Source organism: Sciurus vulgaris (assembly GCF_902686455.1).
Source record: "Sciurus vulgaris genome assembly, chromosome: 12".
Lineage (NCBI taxonomy): Eukaryota > Metazoa > Chordata > Mammalia > Rodentia > Sciuridae > Sciurus > Sciurus vulgaris.
Window position 1 is genome coordinate 4540749 of NC_136473.1, and position 21469 is coordinate 4562217.

Genomic DNA, 21469 nt, shown 5'->3' on the forward strand with positions numbered 1-21469 from the left:
TTGTGTCGGTCGCTGTGTGACCAAGGCATCTTTTTTCCTAAACACCTTCAGCACGAGCGGAGGATTCCCCTTGGTCTTCTTCGCCCTCAGCGGTCATCACCCAGAGATTCCTTCTTTCTTCACTCCGATGTGACTCCGTTTTTGTGCATATGCACAAGAGAAAGGCTGCTCTGTTGCTAGCAAAGGAGGAAAGGGATGTTTTCATATAATTGGGTATTTGTTCTTCAAGCCATGGAAAGCGGTAAAGGAGGGACCCCGTTTCTGTGAGAGAATGAGGAGCATAACACTGGGATGCTGCCTTGCCACGGAAACGTCTGGAAAACCAACTTGGGCTTCTTTGCAAAGGCACAGAGACGGGTGGGCACGGAGCGCTCGTGGGGCTTTTCTCACATAAAGACACAAAACCGTGTTGGATTGAGCGTCTTGGATTGGATGTGGGGTTTTAAGGACCAGTTTCTAGATGCAGTTTCCACAGGCGCTTCGGGAGGATTCGTGAGTTGTCTCCAAAGCAAAAGCGGCTGTCGAGATGCACTGCGTGCGCCTTGCTGCCTTTCCCGACCCACCACGTCTTCCTCAAGGCTGCCGCTGCCTTTCCGGGATCTCCCGCCCCACGCAAGAGCTGCGGGTGATCCGTTCTCCTTGGGCCTGGTCGCGTGTTAGGCAAATGACCTGTGACCTCATTCATAACCTAAACTAAGGCTAAACTAAGTCATCAGTTGGTATTTGCTAACCTCGGCTGGTGCTTCATAGTCTGCCAAGGGCCTGAGCGTGTGTGTGTGTGAGTGTGTGTGTGTGTGTGTGTGTGTGAGATTTGATCTTTATGATAGCTGTGTGATGTCAGGAAGGGGTAAAGGTGATTTTTTTCTCCTGGAATCTTGCTGACATGGATTATTCCAAGGTTGAGTAGCTGAAGAGAAGGGTGACGTCAACCCATGTGTTTCTACTCCTGGTGGGAAATTCTTTCCTTCTGTCTACTGCCTCAGAGTGTCCTCAGCCCTAAGGCATTCTGTCGTTGCCTCTTCTCTCTGTGTCTTGGCAGGACTTTGGTTTTTGTTTTCACTCACGTCTCTCCACTCATTCATGCATCAGACATTTACTGAGCGTCTGTTGTGGTCCAGGTGGGATGAGGGACACCGGTGTAGCCAGACAGCTGTGACCGGTGATCCCTGTCCTTCAGGAGAGCCGTGCCGGTGAGACCGGGAAGAAGTGTGATGAACGTGGGCCGTGGTCCTGAGGGGAAGCCCTCGTCCGCTCCAGGACTTGGAGAGCAGTTCACTGCCTGCTTCTCAGGTGACTGGCCTTCCCTAGGCCTCGGGCAGCGCTGGCTGGGTGAGGTGAGCTGGGGAGTGGCTCTGCAGAACTGAGGCTGGAGAGTTGGGCAGGGCAGCAAGGCCACGCAGTGGATGCTCACCACTCGGTTGGTCCCCTCTTGCTGCTCCCCCAGCGCCCTGCTCCTGCCATCGCACTCTGTTATGCATGCTCCACTCCATTGCGACCATCATGCCCTCCTCCTCCGGGTGCTGGGAGGGCCCTCGACACCTACGTTCTGAACCCTTCACTCCCCATGTCCAGCCCGTTCACTCCCTGGGAGCCTTTGATGTTCTCAGCCATTTGTTTTCCTTCTAGCGTCTTCTGTTATAACAGCACATATTCCAGAAGGAACCTGGAACTTGCAGACCCTCTTCCATTCCAGTGTGTATCATCCAGCGTTCAAGACCTTCACCCCTGGGTGTCCTGGAGGCAACTCACTCCCTCCTGTCCCTCTAACCCTGCCCCTCGTTCCCCACCAGTGACCTCACTTCCTACTTCACAGAGGAGATGGAAGCAGCAGGGGGGGGAGAAGCTTCTGCACCGCCCACCTCTAAACCAGCCTCCGCCTGGCTCTGGATCTGGCTGGGCGGGCCTGTCCGGGCTCCTGTCCAGCTTCCCACCTTTGGGCCTTATTGATCTTCTCAGGATTATTCCCATCTGCACGTGAGCAGGTGGCAGTCCCTCCTCCTCTGTGTTTCTCTGTGTTTATCAAGAGCACTTCTAGGAATCTTCTCCTAACTCTTCTTCCAGGTTCACTTAGATGCTTGTCCTCTTATCCGAGAGGCCTTCCCCACGTGGCCTGTTTCAAATGTCACGTCCCATCCTTCTCCGTCCTTCCCTGCTTTGGTCTCCTCATGGTGATTTCTCAAGTGCGTGTGTATGCACACGGGTACGGTGTGTTCTCCAGCTCTCCTACTCGGTGAGACCAGGAGTTCTGTCACTTTGGGCTGCTTTTTCTGTAGTTCCTAGAGGGGGACTTGCAATCTGCACAAGCCCCCTCACTTCCTGTGTGAACTCCGCGTCGCCTCCAGCTGCTAGCCCTTTCTCTAGCTTCACTTCAGGAGCTGTGTGCTGCTCTGCTCCCTCGTTGCGGCCTCCCTCCAGCCTCCCCTTTCTGGACCTCACCTCCACCCTCCACTAAGCAGCAGTTGACCACCACTGAGCACCGCACTGCCAAAGGCCAAGCAGCTCTCGGCCTCCTTGTCACTCATCTTCTGCATAGTGGCCCATGCCCTTACTGCATTTTCCCCTGGAGCCTGTTTATCTCACTGGCTCCTGATTCTCCCCCAGGTTCAGGTCATCCTTTGTAGTCTTCTTGTGTCATGTCCCCCTCCTCCCTGCCTTCCCTGCTCCTCCTCTTGCTCTGCAGAGGTCAGAGTTCCTTTGAGATCTTCTCATCTTGAGTGACATATTCCTTGCTTTAGTGATCTGAACTGGTGTCAGGTCTTCTAATACAGCCTTCATGTTGGTCACATGAAGTGTCTCTCTTCAGTGACATCATCCCTGAATCCCACATCTGTTTGTCCAGCTGCCTTTTGACCTTGCACTTGGACGAAAGTCATCCCAAACTGTACACAACTCGCCCCCCACGCCCCAAACCGCCTTTCCCTGCCGTTCCCCATTTCAGTAAGGAGCACCACTGCCTTCCAGGTGTTCTCCCAAACCTTGTGATCACTCTTTCCGCGTCCTGCATCAGCAGATGCGATCAGTTCTCCTTTTGAATTGAATCTGGACTGTGACCGTCCGGTGATGGAAGCCACCACTGTTGTAGGCTTGGGCCACAGTAAGAAGCTCTCCTGCTCCCAGCACAGTAGCCTGAGTGATGCTCAGAGTGGAAAGCTGTCATGTCTGTTATTCTCCTGTGTCACCCTCCGTGGCTCCCAGCATGCCTGCACTGGACGCAGAAGCCCTTCCCGTGGCGGGAGAAGCCCTGGATCAGCTCTGCTAAGTCTCTGCCCTCCCTTGTCCCACCATCCCCAGAGCTCCCCCGGAGCCCCAGGCCCTTCCCCTGCCAGCCCGCGTGTTTGCTGCTCCTTCCAACCCGAGTGTTGTTGCACAGGGTCACTCCCAGCTCTGTGCAGATCTTGGCTCGGTGTCCCTGTGTCTAGGAGGCCGTTCTGACCACCAGGTAATACACCTTTTCATTGCTCTTGATCCTTTGACCCCATCTTCCTTTTATTCTTGGACTTTATCATACCTGATGCTCAATTTTCTAGTTGCTTATTACCAATCTCCCCGAGTGGGAGCTCCTGGGTACAAGAACTTACTCTGTTTTGTGTTGAATGAATTTAATCCTTTCAAAAATAGGAAGGAGGAAGGAGTGATTATTTAAAATATTGTGCATTCTGAACCATCTTTCTTGAATACTTTTCATAAAGTCTACTTTTGATTAATCCCTTATAACAATCCCCCAAGATAGATTTCATTTATTTCCATAGATGCAAAATTATAATCACAGTGATTCTTCTTTGGAGAGCTGGGCTTGCAGCCCTGGGTGTTGCTCTTGCAGGAGTAAAGCTCCTCCGTTCACTCGATGTTGCCTGCCTTTTATAAATTAAGGAATGATTATATCGTAAGTTGTCATGACAGGACTTGTGCTTTCTACCTAAGAGACGAGAATGCTGGGGTACAGTGGCAGGCGGGTTGCCCAGGACTTCACTGCCAGGACCCTCTGCTTCTGGGGAACATGGGCTTTGAGCCTGGTTCTCTGGTTCAGCCCATAGGGCCTCTGTTTGCATAAATACAAGATTTCTGACACCAGTGCTTATTTCACGTTGAGGTTTCCGTTGATGACATTTGACCCCTCGTGATTTGGCTGAGGCTCACATTTGTGAGTATAATGCTAAGCTTTTCCAAGTTTCGTTCTAACGCTCGCACCATTGTGTTTCTTCAAGTACAAGTTACCTTTAGTGGATCTTCACAGGACTGGTGTGAGCCTGGGGAAGCAGCGGGACTGCAATCTGCTGTTGTGCTCCTACACAGTTTCGACTGCCCAAATGCAGAGCCCGTGCCTTGGCACGAGCACGTCATGGCTCGGGTGTAGATCGCTGTTCAGACTCCTTCCCGGGCCAGGGAAAGAGATTGCATCAGAGTGAGGGGACTCACTGAAGGACTGTGAAAACCCGAGTCGTAGTGCCTGGTACACGGACTGGTTGGTGATTTACATTTTAATGAAATAATTGCACTTAAAATGAGCACGAAAGAAGATGATTTGTTAGGTCTGCTAATTACAGAAATGGATTGAAATTACAATGGTTGAAAGGGCAAACTCTTATTTCACTGTTTTTTCAAAAGTAAATCTGAGAATCCATAGATAAATATTACCGTCCATACAAACAAGAGCTAGGAAACCCTTGTGTAAACGTGAATGAAAGTGAGGATACATGTCAAAACGTATCCCAGAGACAAGTTTAAAATTACTTGTATGAGTGATATTACCCCATGCTCCATGTATTTGCTGAAAACTCTTTGGATTTTGTTCTCAGATACTACTTTTCTATGAATACGTCTGGATTACTGTTACAGTTTTTCATTTCGTCTTGAAACTTCGTCCTTGTTTTGTGCATTACCAGAAAAATACACCTGCTAAAGGTCATTGTTTTGTGCGGTAGAGACCTCTGTCATCTGAAACTGCCTTATCTTGATGGTGAGTTGGGAGGCACAGGTTCAGACCTCCAAAATGGGCTATAGAATTGCTTGCCCATCTTTTCTGTACAATAGTTGATACTTATGGAGTGATAGTCCTTTCAGTATTCTGCCTCAAACGTAAGTTTTTTTTTTTTTTTTTTTTTTTTTTTTTTTTTTTTTTTTTTTTTTTTTAGTATCCCTTACTAAACATCATCTTTTCAGAACCCTTACTTGCAATGTTGGGGTAACTGGTACCCAGATCTATTTTCCAGGTTTCACTGTGGCTCATAGAACCTGAGTCTGGTATGGATCTTTGAGAACCTGCAGCAGTTGCTGGTTGTGGTCTGTGTTATTCATCAGAGGGGAAGAGGGTGGCTTCCAGCATTCTAACATGTACATGAACAATACCAGTATATCACGTCTGATTCATAGATATGTGTTTTAGTCTGCATTTTTTGCTTCTGTGACCAAAAAAGAAAACAAAAACAAAACAAAAAAACTGACAAGAACAATTTTAGAGGAGGAAAAGTGCTTGGTGCTCAGAGTTGCAGAGGATTCAGTCCATGGATAGCTAGCTTCACTTGCTCTGGGCAAGACATCATGGTGGAAGTGTGGTGGGGGAAAGTGGCTCAGGAGATGATGGTCAGGAAGCAGAGCGAGAGCTTCCACTGGTCAGGGATGACATGTACCCCAAGGCACGCCCCCAATGCCCCGCCTCCTCCAGCCACACCCTACCTGCCTACCTTGCACCCAGTTCATCCCTATCAGCAGATTAATTCACTGATAGGGTTAAAGACTCTCATGACCCAATCATTTCACCTGTAAACACTGTTGCATCATCTCACACGTGAGCTTTTGGGGGGTACCTCATATCTAAACCATAACAATATGCATACTTAGATGGGTCTCATCTGTTCTGATGGGTACTAAATATTTCAGCATAGTATTAATATATTCAACTTTTCATAGACACACCACGCCTCACAGTTTTATGACTGGCAGTGCCTCTGTTGTAATTGCCAGTGTGGGTCTTGAGGGGTCAGCCCATCCGACACGACACTAACTTTACTCTCTTACTGTTTTGTGCTCAAGCATCAACCAGGGATCTAGAGATGTTATTTATGGTTCAAGTACTTGCTTATCTCTGTGTTGATTTTAATCCTCATATATAAATAGGAACACTCATTTTCTTCAGTAGACACTTATTTGGCCTATTTGCAGGTGTTTGTGTGTTTTCCAGTACTAGGAATTGAACCCAGGGGTTTCTATCACTGAGTTACATCACCATCCCTTTCAATTTTTGAGATGGAGTCTTGCTAAATCGTCAAGGCTAGCCTCAGACTTTGGATCTTTCTGCCTCAGGCTCTCTAGTAGCTGGCATCTCAGCTGTGCACCACCGTGCCTGGCTCAGAATAACTAATACTTAGCACAAACATGATGGATTTTAGTTGTGGTCTTGATAAGTGAGTCAGTCTTCAATACCGAGTGGGAAATGCAGGTCATCCAGGCCCAGGAACATAGGCCCAGGTTTCATTCGTGATGTTTTTGAGGGGAAAAGAGAAACAGGTGTTACTGTTGATGTAACTGGTGAAAAGTACCTGCCAGCAATAATTGCCATTGTAGACAAACTGGACCCTGAGTTTGAACGTCTGAAATGCGCGCAGTCTTTTTAGATTGATCATTTGCCTGCACGCCACTGTTCTCAAGATAAAGGTCAAGTTAGAGGCTTGACTTTTGTTAGCTGCTCCCATTTTTAGGGTTCTACACAATTGATGTGTAGAGCTCTTTAACACCCTTGATCTTTATCTAATCCAAATTTTTATTTTGCCACAGCTGATAAAATCTTGGAAACTTATTTCAAGGATTTTTAACAGGAGAATGAAGAAGCCCCCTTTGCCTCCTGCTTTCTGAGAACTCTTTCTTCCTTCCTTGCTTCGCATCTCCCAGGACAGACTGTTCCCTGGACTTAGCGTTAGATGGTATTCTTGATTCATGGTGGCAGTTTCTCTGTCTCTGTCTCTGTCTGTCTCTCTCTTTTTTTGTGGAACAAACTCTGACTAGACCATTGAAAACATTGCCAGTCCTTTATGTAGTTCAGATGCACAAATGCAAAAACGTTGCTGCTTCTTCCTTGGTCAGAAGTGTGCTCCAGATCTCTGCAAACCTGCTCCTCCTCCTCGCACTCTTACCTTACAGTCTCTCCTTTCCTTACCCCCACCTGCCTGTGTCTCTCCAGTTCCTTTGTAGCCTGGCTTTCTCTCTGGACTGCCTTCTGTGGGCCAACTGCAGGTGTGAGGGTGTCCCAGAGGGAGGAGGGGATAGATCCTGCAGGCGCTGACAGGTACAGGGAGGAGTGGACGGCCCTGGGTCCTGGGCAGCGCAGGCAGCTCACAGGCCTGGGGCAGTCAGCAGGACAACACAGGTGTCTGGTTTTAATGTGGTTTGTGCCACTTGTGGACATAAGGAATGGGGGGTAGTGGTGGCAGAATTCTGAAGAACTAAAGAAAGATTCCAGTTGGGGCATGTTAAATTCCAAGAAGCATATAGTCCTATGAAAATGAGATCACTGTGACCATTCATTAGATGATGGCTTGTCTGTCTTTTCTGTTTGTTTCTGTGACATTTAAGAAAGTCAACCAAGGCGGCCTCTGTTGTTGTCTGAGTCTTGGTTTTGCTAAGTCATCTTTGGCAGGAGGCTGAAACCTCACCTCTCCAGAGATGGCTGGTGGCTTCTGAGGAGACTGGAAGTCAGACTCTGGATAATTGGTGGTGATGATGCTCAAATGGTTAAGGAGGGCGAGGGTTTGCGTGGACTTCACTGGCGCAGGCCGTTTGCTCCATGGGGATGGACCTCCTGACTTGGTGCGAGTCAGGCTCCCCCCACCGAGGCGATGGCTTCTGCTAACCCGGAGTGGAAGCCATTGATGAGATGTTTACAAATTCAGATCCAGCGCACCTCCTGCCTGCCTGGCTGGATGCCACCTCTGGCGGGTGGAAATTGAGTGAGAGGCCTGACGTCTTGATGGTGTCTGATATTTGGGCGCTTCTGTCCAGCTCCTCTTGGCCGACATTACCCAGGCCCACTGTGACGGCAGGCCTCGCAGCCCAGAATCCCTTCCGTGCCGTCTTGTATATAAACTTAGCCATAAGTGTCATGAGCACAGAGCCACAGCTCATTCCTGTAGCTCCTGTTAAGATCATGGGAACAGCATGAAGGCTGTGCCCACCAGCGTTTGTCTTTGTGACCACAATACCCAGCAAAGCCACTTAGAGGAGGAAGAGTCTCCTGCGGCTCAGGATTCCTGCTCGCTCTACAGCTCGGGCCTGAGCTGAGGCAGCACATGGCAGCAGAAGGACCTGGAGGAGGAAAGCAGCTCCGCTCGCCTCAGCCAGGAAGCAGAGAGGGAGCGAGGGAGGAGCCGGGGGCAGGAGCTGATCCCCACGGGCGCGCCTCCAGCCACACCCTGCCCATAGTTATCACCCAGGATATGCGTCCTTTCCAATTTCTGACCACCAATGGGTCAGTCTGTGACCATGCTAAAGCTCTCCTAATGTAATCATTTTGCCTCTGGACATTGCCTATCGCGAGCGTTTTGGGGGACATCTCCTATCCAAACCAGTCAAAGCTGGTAAGGAAGCACCCTCTAGCTCCCTCTGCTAAAAACAAAACCAGGGAGAGCTGCACTAAATCGATGCCTTGAATCTTTCTCAAGGCAGGGAGTTTCTCCTTCCCTTTCACCCACATGTGTGCTGGAAAGGCCCTCGTAGTATGGTCGGTTTACCTCCTGCTGTGGAGGTGAGGACGAGACGTCACACTGAGGTCCACATGGGACCATATCATGGCCCACAAAAACACGACCAAGGAGAAGGATAGATCTTCCCCAAACTCCTGTAGTGGCATCACCCGGCATAGGGATCACTAACCACAGGTGCTTGTCATGATCAGTGACATGTCGGGTCACTCCTTTCTGGACCTGTGGGTGGATGGTCACCTGTTATTTGGTGGTAAAGTGTGCCGCTGGGTCCTTCCTTGTTTCACGATGGTCACTGCGTGGGATGTGATACTTATGAGAATGGGTAAGAGGGAATTGGTTGCCACAGACCAAGAAGTGCATCCAAGAAGCCAAAGGTGACAAGTCGGCAGGTGGAATAAGCCTGAGTGTTCGAGGAATGGTAGAAGGAAAATCTGGCTATGGAGGAACCTGCATGTGTAGCCAGAGGAACGTGGCCAAGGTGAGCTTGTGGATGTCCATGCCGGTGACCCTGGTTGACACCAAAGGATGTGGGTGTCCCAGAGGAAGGGATGCTGGGTGAAGAACTCATCACCGATGGAAGTCTCAGAGATGTTTCCTGAAATCTGGAAGCAAATGTGGAGGCAGCTCACCAAGGCACAGAAGAGAGTCTTGCTCTGGGTGGGAAGTTCCATGAAGGGAGAAGCCAGTGGCTGTGTTCAAGCTACTCTGTATAAATGTTTCAGAAAGAAAGAAAACTTTAATTCTGTTTCCAATGTTCTCTGTTATAGTGGTGCTAAGTAACTAGATACATTTTGGGGGGGTACCAAGGATTGAACTCAGGGCACTCAATCACTGAGACACATTACCAACCCCATTTTGTATTTTCTTTAGAGACAGGGTCTCACTGAATGGCTTAGCACCTCGCCATTGCTGAGGCCGGCTTTGAACTCATGATCCTCCTGCCTCAGCCTCTGGAGCCGCTGGGATTACAGGCGTGGGCCATCATGTCTGGCTCTAAATACATTTTAGTTTGAGCATTTTGTTTCATTTTTCTCTTCATTTGTAAATCATAGAGAATTTTTAATGCTCGGACAAATTTAAAGTCCATGGAGTAATCATAAACTGTGATAATTTTCCCAAAGACCACTTGAAGATAATTATCTTTGTGGCTCTATACTATTGTGCAAACTGAGGACTTGCTTGTATTTTTTAAACAAATGTAGATTCAGTGAGAGTCCAGAAATACTAGCTTTTCTCTTTTAAATGATCTCAGCTCATTCGCTCAGCTAGGTACTTGTTCTCTGTAAGGAAAGACATAGTATAGGTAATATTTTATTTGACCGCATGCTGGGGAAGTCTAAAGTGATGGTGGAATAAATAGACAAACTGGTAAGCATTAATCCTAGAGCCTGCAGCAGCGTAGGCCCTTGGTAAACGAGCATGTCGGCAGGATCTGGTGGCCTCTCTCCACCTCCCCTGCCCCCACCTGGTCTAGGCCATCCCGTCCCCCATGGCTGGTTGCAGTTACCCCAGTTCAGACTGGGCTCCACACTGCCTGCACAGCTCCATTTCCCTCAGCCAAAGCCAAAGCTCTTACGCTGAGCTCAAGGGCTTTCATGCGAACCCCATCGCATTATAAAATATCACCCTCTCTCTGGCTTCCTCTACTCCAGCTACGAAGTTCTTTCCTGCTTGTTTTATTTCCTTTTGGAGCTGGGAGCTGAACCCAGGGATCTCGCATGCTTGGCACACACTGAGCCACTGAGCTCCATCCCAGCTCCTCTGGTTCTTCCTGCAGCTCAGACCATGCTCTGGGCCTGGGGGGGGGGGGGGGGGCTTTCCCTAGCCCTCCCCTGAGGCTTCTCCTCTGCACAGCCTCAGGGCTGCTTGCCCTTCCCTGCAAGTCCCTGCTCACGAGTCACCTGCTCCACGAGGCCCTGGCAGTTCTGGTCAAACCTTCTGCCCGTGGCCTATTCAGCTTCTGATGCTTGTGTTCTGTTCTTGTTTTGTGTTTTTAGAACTTTTCATCTTCTAACATAATTATAAATTTATTACGTTTTTGTTTATTGGGTTTCATCGCTTGCCAACACATAGCCTAATGAGTTTGGGGATCTTTGGTTTATTCAACGATTTATCTCAAGCACTTAGAACATTTCTCAGCACATGTTGTATCCTGAGCAAGTATCTGTTAAATGATGGATGAATATTTGGAAGAAGCTGTTGTTGTGGTCACTGGAGAATCATTTTTCATGCTGTCCTACTTCAGCAGACTTGGCAACATTCGTTATAGAAATTATGTCTTATTTACTCATCACAAAACTGCCTGAATAGTTTTATAACTCTTTCTCCCCATAAATGTTAGACCTCTATTCTAAGTGGTTTTAAGGTCACAGGAAGTGCACAAGAAAGTACAACAAAAGGAATCTAAACCACCCTGCGTTTACTGAGCACTTACTGTGTGCAGTGGTGTAAAATGGATGATGACACGACTGCCCTTTAGGCTTCAGCTAAAGCACTTACTTCCATTGGGCGCCTGGTCTCTATGGAGTCTGGACCTTCTGGATAAATAGCTTTCGAGTCAAGGCTAAGCCTGCAACAGTTCTTATGACACAACCCAGGGAGAGCACCAGTCACAGAAAGTAAGCGTGGATTAACTTTTTGGAATACAAGCATAGTAAGAGTTTAAGGAAAGTAGTCAGTATGATGTAAGGGGTTCGTAATGGCCAGAGTTCTCAAGAGCTTCTCCAGAGCTTTGAAGAGGGTAAGATGAATGATTTTTAGACTATGTATGCAGAGACCATTGCTGTAATGAAAGTTTTACTATCTTTCTGTGAAAATAGGGAGAAATAAGGGACCACCTACTATTTGCAGTGATCCAGTTGGGCTTTATATTGATGCTGTGGATGTTTATGATATGTAAATTTGTCACAGTTCTGTGTACAGGCTTGGTAATCTTCCTCCAAGATTGCCCTATTTCCTGGTCCATGAAACCATGAAATCACTTATTGGGGTCATATAATACTAGCTTTAATCGGAAATTAAATAGACTCTTAGCTTTGCAATTCTAAGAGACTCCACCTGTTGGTGTAGCGGCATGTGTTTATGAACAGTGGGCTCTGCAGTCACTTGGGCAGGATGTTAGTCTTGCCAGGTGCAATGTTAGGTGATGGAGATGTACAGTGAGGGTGACCAACCTGGCCTCTGCTCTCTCACAGCTGCTAGGACCAAGGGACATGTGTGAAGGACCGGAATGTGGTCTGTGCAGCTGCAAAGAAGCAATTCCTTTGTGAAAGTAACTAACTACTCTCATGATTTATAAAGTCTGTTCCTTGTGTTAGAAACCAGTTAGGACATTGACAGGGAACTTCAGTGGGAGATGCTGGGGTATGATACTTAAACACATCCCTGAGTGTGTCAAAGGCCGCGATGTTAGTGGAAAGGGATTGGACATCTTTTGTTTGACGTTTACTGTTTACAACAGAAAGGTAGGACCATGGCATATGCCACCCCAGGCCCTACTGTTCCTCTTTCTCTGTTGAACTGGCCTTCCTTCTTCCTTCAGGAGACCCGACCCCTTTTTTCCCTTCCCCATTTCTCCTACCTTCCACATGAGAGAGAACATATGACCCACGGCTTTCTGAGGCTGGCTCATTTTACTTAACACGGTGTTCTCAACTTCCATTCATTTTCCTACAAATGATACCGTTTTGTTCTTCTTTACAGCTGAATAAAACTCCATGGCATGTATACACCACATTTTCTTTGTTCATTCGCCCTTTGGCAGGCTCATTCCGTAGTCTGGCTATTGTGAATCGTGCTGCCGTAAACCCGGGCGTGCGTGTATCACTGGAGCATGCTGGCTTCAGTTCTTTAGGGAGTGCCGAGTAGTGGTATAGCTGAGTCGTATGGTGGTTCCGTTTGTATGTTATTTTGTTGATTCATTCACCTATTACTTATTGAGGCTCTCCTGTATGCTGAAATTATTGCTAGATACCGGGACTAGTTCTGAGAAAAAATATTCAACTTAATAATCAAACATTCCTGAGTACCCAAAGGAGTGCGTAAGGACCAACCAAGTAGATTAAAGGAGAGAATACGGTGATATTCAGGAACACAAAACAAAAGAACGGCCTCCCCTGCTGTGTCAGGGGAGGCTCGTGCCTGAAAGGAGGCCTGAATTAAGATTCAAAAGATAAACCAATAAAATAAAGAGCTTGATTGGTGTGTTCTGGCAGCCCTCGCCCCACCAATCACCTGCTCTGGGCCATCAGATATACCTTTAAAACCCTCAGACAACAGACACCCATTGGCACCACTCTCTTGGGGATCCTCCCTGGGAGCTCTGCTTGCTTTCTTTGTCTTTCTGTTAATCTGATAACTCCTGTCCCTTTGCTCTTACCCTGTGTCTGCGAATTTCATTCTTGGAATTTGCAAGACAAAGAGCCCACTGGCGTGCACGCTCCCTGTTCCAGCACTAACGTGCTTCATCATGCTAGTCATTGGAGGTTAATTACAGGGTCTGAAATTTTTAAAAGACGAATCAAGAGAATGAGTCAAACCCATTCTTGTAGCGTTTAGAGTGTGGACCTGATTTCTTGAACCGAGTCTACATGTGTTTTCCTAACAAGGTCCTAGAGCGTAAGACACGGGAACTCAAAAAACAAAGTGGGGAGAAGGGTGAACATTAAGGGTATTTTTCATTTTCCAAAGATGGAAAGAATGATGGTACCCATGTACGTACAACGTCAGATGCTCGGCTGGCACACAACCAGATGTGAAAGCAGGAAATGTGATAGGGCTGAGTGTGGTGGCACAGGCTTGTAATCCCGGTCACTCTGGAGGCTGAGGCAGGAGGATCGCAAGGTCAAGGTCAGCTTCAGCAACTTAGCAAGGCTCTGAGCAACTCGGTGAGACCCTGTCTCAAATAAAATGGACTGGAGTTTGGGTCCATGGTAAATTGCCCCTGAGTTGAAGCCCCAGTACCCCCTGCCTGATGTGAATGAGGAGGTTCCATGTTAAGCCAGGTAGCAGAGACTGATTCAGAAGAGGACTCGCAGCCTAAGAAGATGAACCTCAGTCACATCTTCATCTGCTAACCGAGCAGCGCTGCTCCCTAGGATCTTGGCAGGGTTCATCTTTGTTTTGGGTAGAGCCTAGAGTGTGAGCAGTTTCACCCCGGAGCCCACATCATGTACGCGTTAACCACACCCAGACTCCCACGCGTGGGTCCCAGTAAAGAGGAGACCCGCGTTACTTGTGGCAGCCTCTGACATGTGAGTCTGCGTGCCGCCCGACAGCCGACCTTCAGCAGCGTCTGCGTGGAGGTGAATCGTGGACCAGAGGACGTGGCAGGGGTTTGTGTTTTGGTGTTTGGCCCAGTAAGCATTTGGGATCTTTTTGTCAGAAAGGAACCCTTGACTTACTGGAATGTAAAATAAAAGGTGCCTCCAGGTCAAGGGGCAGAGGCTTTACCAGGATGTCAGGGTAAACTGTGGCGTTTGAAGCTGAACCATGACTCCAGGTCGTGAGTGGAGCCTGTCTCCTTGGCTGAGCAGGAATCTCCTGGATGTGGTGCTGGCCCTCTGCCAGCCCCTGTGGGCAAATGTTAAGGCATTTGGGTGAAGGGAAACCAAATAAGTGAGTCAGGATGATCGTAAGTTCAAGACCAGCCTCAGCAACTCAGCGAGGCCCTGAGAAACTTAGACCTGTCTCAGAATAAAATGCCCCAAATTCTCAAATTAATGTGTTACTTGAATTTACTTCTTTATGTAATTGGAATTTACTTCAAATTGATAAGCATTTCCACATAAGCTTTAACTTCTGATTGTGTCCAACGTGCAGTAGTGGGGACGGAACCTAGGGCCCCACACATGCTAGGCCAGTACTGTGTCCCCAGCAGGTGGATCAGAATATTCAGCTCTTCCTGATGCTTTCCAAACTCCTGTGAGGGCTACTCCTGTCGATTGGGATCCATGTCCTTTCTGGGATATGCATCCTAGAGCCTCGGTGTGTGGCCCTGGTTCTTGAGCATTCGTTAGAAATATAGCCTCTGTTCCACCCGAGACCTGCAGAATCAAAATATGTGTTCTGGCAAGATCTGTGGGCGGTAGGATGCAGGCTCCAGATTGAGATGCACTCCCACATGTGACAAACACAGTGAAAATCAGCCCAGGGTCTAGCAGCAGCCAGGGGCTGAGGGCTTTCAGATCAGGTTTAATGACCTGGTTCCTGGAAACACATAGGATCAGCCCTCTGTGAGCGAGCAGCTGCTCTGCGCCTGGCTTTCCTCATCCATATGTGTGTGGGTGTCTTCATGTCGCAGGGCGCGGTGAGGATGAAATGAGTGAGAGCAGGGCGGGCGCACTGTGCCTCTTTCCAAAGCTAGCTTAGTGGCACTGCTCATCCCGTTTGACCCCCAGGTTGATGGTCTGCTGTTCCCCCCACCTCCTACTAGGTGTCCTCTTACTCTCATTCCCAAGCGGTCTTTAATGAGTACATTAAAGTAATTATTTACTAAGTGGTGTTCAGAGAGTCTCCACATCTGGTAAAGAATCTTCCACTCCAGAGTGTCCTCTGTGTGTCGGAGCTGGCTCCACAGGGCGAGTGACACAGGTAGTAAGCCCCTGGGGATGTGTTACAGCACGAGCGCACCAGCAGCTTTTCTGTTCTTTCTTGTTACACTGTGCATTTGAAAAACACCATTTGTTTTTATCTTGCAGATGATATAAAGTACTTTGTGATTTTTTTATCATGGCCATGCTAAACATGAATTTACATTCATACGTATTTATATGAAAATCAGGCTTTTTTTTTAAGCAAATGACTTTTCAAATAAAATGAATGTTCACTGAAAATTAATGAACATCTGGAGGGACAATTAGGAGGTGGTTGTTAAAGTCTGGGCTTTGCCTGCAGCGGATGCTGGAAGCCAGCTCTGAAGTATTGTAAGGGAAATCAAAGCAAACACATAGTATCACAAGGGTTTTAAATGCAAATGAAAGTCACACTCTTCTAAATGGCATTTTCTTTGAGTTAAAAAAAAAAAAAAAAAAAAGCTTGTTTTCTGCTTTTTAAGATTCATTACATATCATCACTTCCGCTCTGCTGTTCTACCTTGATGAAGGGTACATTTGTGTCCATTTTCATTTTGGGTCTAATTAAAAGGATTGATGGATATACTTATTTCCTTATGTATATTTGAGTTTGAAACATCAAAATACAAATGGTTAAACATCTTAGGCCCCTGTTATTTGGAACCTATCAGAGTGAGATGTTGTGGTAACATATCTACAGCTCCCATTTATTTAGTATCTATTTAGTGCCACCTGTATGTCATTCTCTAAGAACTTTCTATCTCTCCATCCCTTTAGAGGTTAGGTAACTTGCCTAATCTTATGACCTAGTGAAACCAGAGTTTTGAGATGAAACGCGATTCCCTGCTTCTGACAGGTGGTCTTACAACCGCAGGTCTCTGCAGCTGAGAAGTGTCGCAGCTCTTGATGGTGGGCCCTGCCCCCCGTGTTGGAGCAGACCCCAGCAGCTTCTTGTCACTTTCTTCTTCTTCTGAGTTCTTGTGAATTTGAAGCATGAACTCCACGGATCAGGATGAGTGGGTGTAACCCTAGGATTTATTGAAGAACAAGAACAGAACTCTGCCAGTGCAAGAGAAGGTTTTCTCTGCCAGAGTGCTTTAATCGAGGGGTTCATAGAGCACTTGGGTCACTGTGATTTGTCCAAACTTAGGCTGATCAGGGTTTGGAAGACGTACCAATGCTATTGGTCCAAGCTCATGCTAATTACGGTGTGGAAAAGTACTAATGCTCTTGATCAGATCTGAATCCTATTTAGATTTGCCTTATTTGCATTTTCTCCTTGGTGGGGGAGCAGGAGGTGGAAATCATTGCTCGTGCACGTTCAGAGGGGAGTCAGCAGCTGCAGGTCTGCCTGCATGGAGCGCGTCTGCAGTGGCATCATGGCCGTGTGCAGGCTGGGCTGCCCAGGCAGTGGGTAGGCTTGCCCTGGCTCACCACAGCTCTGGCCTGCAAGCCTCACGCCTGCTGTGTCTGCTCCGCGTGGCCCTGGGCGGCAATTGCCACCCGCGCGCCAGCCTACCCAGGCGCGTCCTGCTTCTCGGCAGGCACCAGTGGGCTGGGCACTGGGAGGAGCCGCGTCGCCAGGACATGGAGAGTGAGGATGGGAATCAGAGCCCGCTAGTGCTCAGGTCTGTGCTCCTTGCAGTGCCTTGCACTGCCGGTTCCGAGTCACCGTATGCATCTTCTTTACCCCTGTGCAGCTTTTCCTGTGATCCTGCTTCACGAATTGGAAGCTAGTGTTGTATTTCAGAGGATTGATCTAGCAAATCGCCTCTCTACATTTTTAAGCAGCCCAGGATCATTTCAAATATGATCAAGCAACCAATACATGGTTGAGCGAAGACTTTCATAGTCAAAGTGAACCCAGAAATTCAGTTACCCACTTATTTCCTGTGTTAGCTGTGAAATGACATGTGTGCCTACTCGCAGAATCTGTTCCATTCTTGATGATACTTGATATCCTAGAAATACGTCAGAGAACTTCTTGGCAATTCTGATGATTCAAATTGTGCTTAAGAGTACTAACAGGAAAATCCTATATCTTATCATTACCATGCCGATTGCCTCTGGCGATCAGTAACAACAGCCAGAAAACTATTGATTACTTTGAATGCTAATCCCTTTTCTCTTCCACCCAGTTACCTTTCTGCACATAAAAAGGGCCTTGGCAATTGAGTCTGTATTTTATTTTTTTTGGACAGTTCTTACATTTGGTTGATTGTTAAAATGCATCAAAATCATGTTTTTCTGGATCTGATTGAGACTCATCATGTCCAATCTCCCTTTTTCTTCTGTTTCTCCCCCTTTGCAGGATGACGAAGTGGTTCTGCAGTGTACCGCAACCATCCACAAAGAACAACAGAAACTATGTTTGGCGGCAGAAGGATTTGGCAACAGACTTTGTTTCTTAGAGTCCACTTCCAATTCCAAGGTAGGATGGAGCCTTTAAGGGCTGTTCACACAGTCAAGTTTCACTTGTGGCATTTATGAGCTCTCCATTATTTTTTGTGGAACACACATGAAATTAGAAAATGCTTTCACTCTTCAGTATGGAAAATTTGAGTTCAACCTCTCCAAGATACAATTGTTAGCAAGTGTAGACAAAGTCCTTATTGTAGTGGAGAAGTAAATAAGTGATGTAATTCCTGAGTGGTTAGGGCTAGGAAGGAAAACGGAGTAGCAGAGGAGGACTGGCCCTCGTGCACAGTATTTCAGAAAGGCCTTTTGGACACAGTGACATTTGAACAGAGTGCAATCAAATGAGAGAATGAACAATTCTAAGTTCTGGAACCTTCCACAAGGAGGAACCAAGTAATGCAAGGCTGGTAGGAATGCGCATGCAGTGTGTTTTCAGAAGTACTGTGAATCAAGAGCTAGTGGTGGCCCCTGAGGTCTCCAAGGGACCAGTCTTGGATGGGCTTCCAGGTCATGGTTAGGAGTTCAGGTTTCTTCTTAGTGTGAAGGAAGGTCGTAGGGTGGTGGATTTTGGTTTAGTATTTGAAGGATTATTTTGGCTCCAACATGGATTTGAGGCTGCACTGAGGACAAGAGAAGAGGAGGCTCACTGGGAGGAGCTTGCTGCAGCGGGTGGGAGCCAGCTCTTCCTCCGACTGGAAGCGTTGGCAGTGGTGAGACGTGGGTAGGTGGGGAACAGGCTGTGAGGACAGGCTGGGTTTGCTGACAGATCAGATGGTCAGAGGAAGGGAAGGAGGAAGCGAGGGTGTCTCTGGGGGTAGGGAATCAACGAGGAAACAGTCAATATAATATTTTGTTTAGCACTCCACAGTTTGCGTAGTATTTGGACATGCAAGATCTCATTTAATTGGCCCTGTAAGATAAGCTGTCACTGCCATCTTAGTCACTGTGTAGATCAGAAAAGGGAGCTAGCAGAGGCCAAGGACTGTGCTCACCTGCTCAGGGTGACCTCAGGCAACAGGTTCTCATGCTTGCGCCTGGGTCTTCAACTTCACACCCTCGGTTTAGTCTGTCTGCCACCGAACCTCTTGGCTTGTTCTATAAAATCATATTGAGTAATATGTATATGTACACCCTCGGTTTACTCTAGCAATGTATGCTAAATAACATTATAATAGTTTGTAGCAAAACATTGTGCATCTTATAGCCCTACTTAGATTTCAGCTTAACAAGGTTTTGGGGGAACATTCCCTTGGTACAACCTCATGGTGATAGGATGGGTTATGAAAAGTACTCCCTAAGAAATTGTTAGTCATTTCGTTGTGGTGTTTTCTTTGTGGTCTCTGATATCTTCGTGGTGGCTAGAAGCAGGCTGATGTCCGCAGGAAGCTGGTTTTTGACTCTCCGCTGCACGCTGGACGCTGGGCTAGCTGCCGCTCCGGCTGCAGTGCCGAGCACGACACCCTGGGTTCTGTGGTGGGGGCCTCACCTGGTGCTCAAGCTTTGACTCGGGACTAGTCATCCGTTTAAACTGCCTACTTCCTGGCAAGGACACTTGACCATCCAGTTGCCCCTGATGACCTACTGGTCTGAGTATTTTAACCCTTCTTATTTTCATGCTGTCGTGTACTCTTTTTGATTTATCTGAAGATTTGCATTTGGCATGAGAGAAGTAGATGATAAGACTGTTTTTAAAGTTCTTACATAGGCTCGGGATCTGACTCAGGGCCAGAGCACTTGCCTACAATGTGTGAGGCTGTTGGTTCAGTCCCTGGTACTGCCAAGGAAAAAAGAAAGACAAAGCAGCGGGTCGGGTGGAGTTCTTAGAGTGCAGGCTCTTCCTTCTCTCCGCCCCCTGGATTGCTCCCCCACCCCACCCCACCCCACCCGTGTTCTCATCTCCTTTTGTCTTTTGCTCACCCGACTTAGCTGCCCTTCCTGCACTTCTCTACCTGATGAAACACTGCTTATACCCAAGGCCCGTCTCAGATATTTGCTTCTGGGTTACTTTTTCTGAAGGCCATAGTTCTCTACTTTTTTCCCCCCAGTACTGGGGAATAAACTTAGGGTGCTTAACCACTGAGTCACATTTCCCGGCCCTTTTTATTTTTTATGTTGAGACAAGGTCTCACTAAGTTGCTGAGGTTGACCTTAAACTTGGAATCCTCCTGCCTCAGCCTCCTGAGCTACTGGTATTATAGGTGTGGGACACTGTGCCCAGCAGTTACCTGTTTAAGTGCTTTGCTGATGTCCATGATGGGCCTTCAGGAGTAGCCAGATAACCACTGCACTGCTGGCCATGCTGGGTACACAGGGATGCTCCTCCCAGGCCACACGTCCCTCTGTACCCCTGAGGATCAGACACATCTAATTGATCTTTTATCTTAGAACTAATACATTTGAATGGATTATTAAGTTTGAAAAGGAACCAGTCATCTTTAGGCTGATTACATATTTTTTTTTCTAAGACAAGACTTTGAATATTCTGTAATAGTCAAAATTCTACATCTCAGTTCAAGTTTTAAATATGTAAACCTGGGTAAAGCTGGATGTGTCTGGATTTGACGTTGGTTGAAAATGGAATGTTGCCTTTAGTTATTTGTTTTTTAAATTGATGTCTCCTATATTTATCTTAAAGGTAGGAGAACAGTATTATTGTCAATAACTAGTCAAATACTGTAAATCATACATGTGCTCTTAGAAACAGTCCTAGGAATACCTTAAGCCACAAAATTGTTTGTTATTTGTTCAGACTGATCTTTACCTGCCAGAGGATAGTTCATAATTGTGGAATCCAAGGACCTGAGAAAATGGAAACATTTAAATCTGAGGACACGTGTAGATGTTATACCTAATGCATAACTATGGGTGTTTAATGTGGGCCTCTGTAATGGTTGACTTCTCATCTTTGTCTCTATTTTAGAACTGAGAAGTTGGACTTTTTGATTTTTAGGAATGAGTGACCTTGAGGCTGACTCACTTTGTAATTGTTAAAAATCAAGTCAGGAATGGGAAGGAACCAGGGAGGCAGCGTCCTTAGTCTCTCTGAATCCCCATGTAAAGGCAGACAGCGCCACCAAGACAGTAAGACCCCAGACCTCAGACCATCCATAATCCAAAGCAAACCTGGCTGTGGGCAAAGGAACTGTGGTCAGGGAGGCTGTTTCTGGAGCCATCCTGGTCCTACAGGCTTTTATAGCTAACCAGATAAAGCTCAGTTCCCGGCAAAGCCCTGCTGGGGTGGGGCGGGAATAGAATATGGAGTGGGTGGAGGAGGGGCAAGGGTAGAGAAGGACCAGGTAGGAGTCCTAGGGGGCAGGGCGGAACCAGTAGGTTCATAAAGCCAGGAGGCTCATTTCTACCACTCAGGGAGAACTGTGGGGCCAGGAGCTCCAGAGCCACAGTGCTAGGGCGGTAGGCCCCCTCCGTTAGGAGCAGAGAAATGGTACTTCAGTTTTTGTTCACTTGCTTGGCATTCCTTTATTGCCTACTGATACTCTAATTTGGTAATGCATATATAATCATATATCATCATGTATGACCCATAACATGTTAAGTGCAGCAGTCCAGTTTATATGCATTTATATAATTATTTACGATTTTTAATATGATTTACACATATATAATCTCAGATGTAAAAGAGTAAGGTACAGAATAACATCCATAAGCAATTCAGTTTTACCAGATAAACTTAAGGCTGGGCACCGAATGTTTCAAAATGGGCTAAAAGAAATTCAGAAAATCAGAGACCACGTGAAAGAATAACATAAATTATAAACTTGAGATAAG

The 21469-nt window shown here is 47.1% G+C and overlaps 1 protein-coding gene across 3 annotated transcripts in view; it reads left to right on the forward strand.

Annotated features, from left to right (window-relative positions):
* The window catches only part of RYR2 (ryanodine receptor 2), a 609490-nt gene that overhangs the window by 149609 nt on the left and 438412 nt on the right, over positions 1-21469 (forward strand). For all 3 annotated transcript variants that reach the window (XM_079107027.1, XM_079107029.1, XM_079107028.1), the window contains exon 2: positions 17577-17696. In XM_079107027.1, the coding sequence (XP_078963153.1) occupies positions 17577-17696 (120 nt within the window). The remainder of the gene's footprint in view (positions 1-17576; positions 17697-21469) is intronic.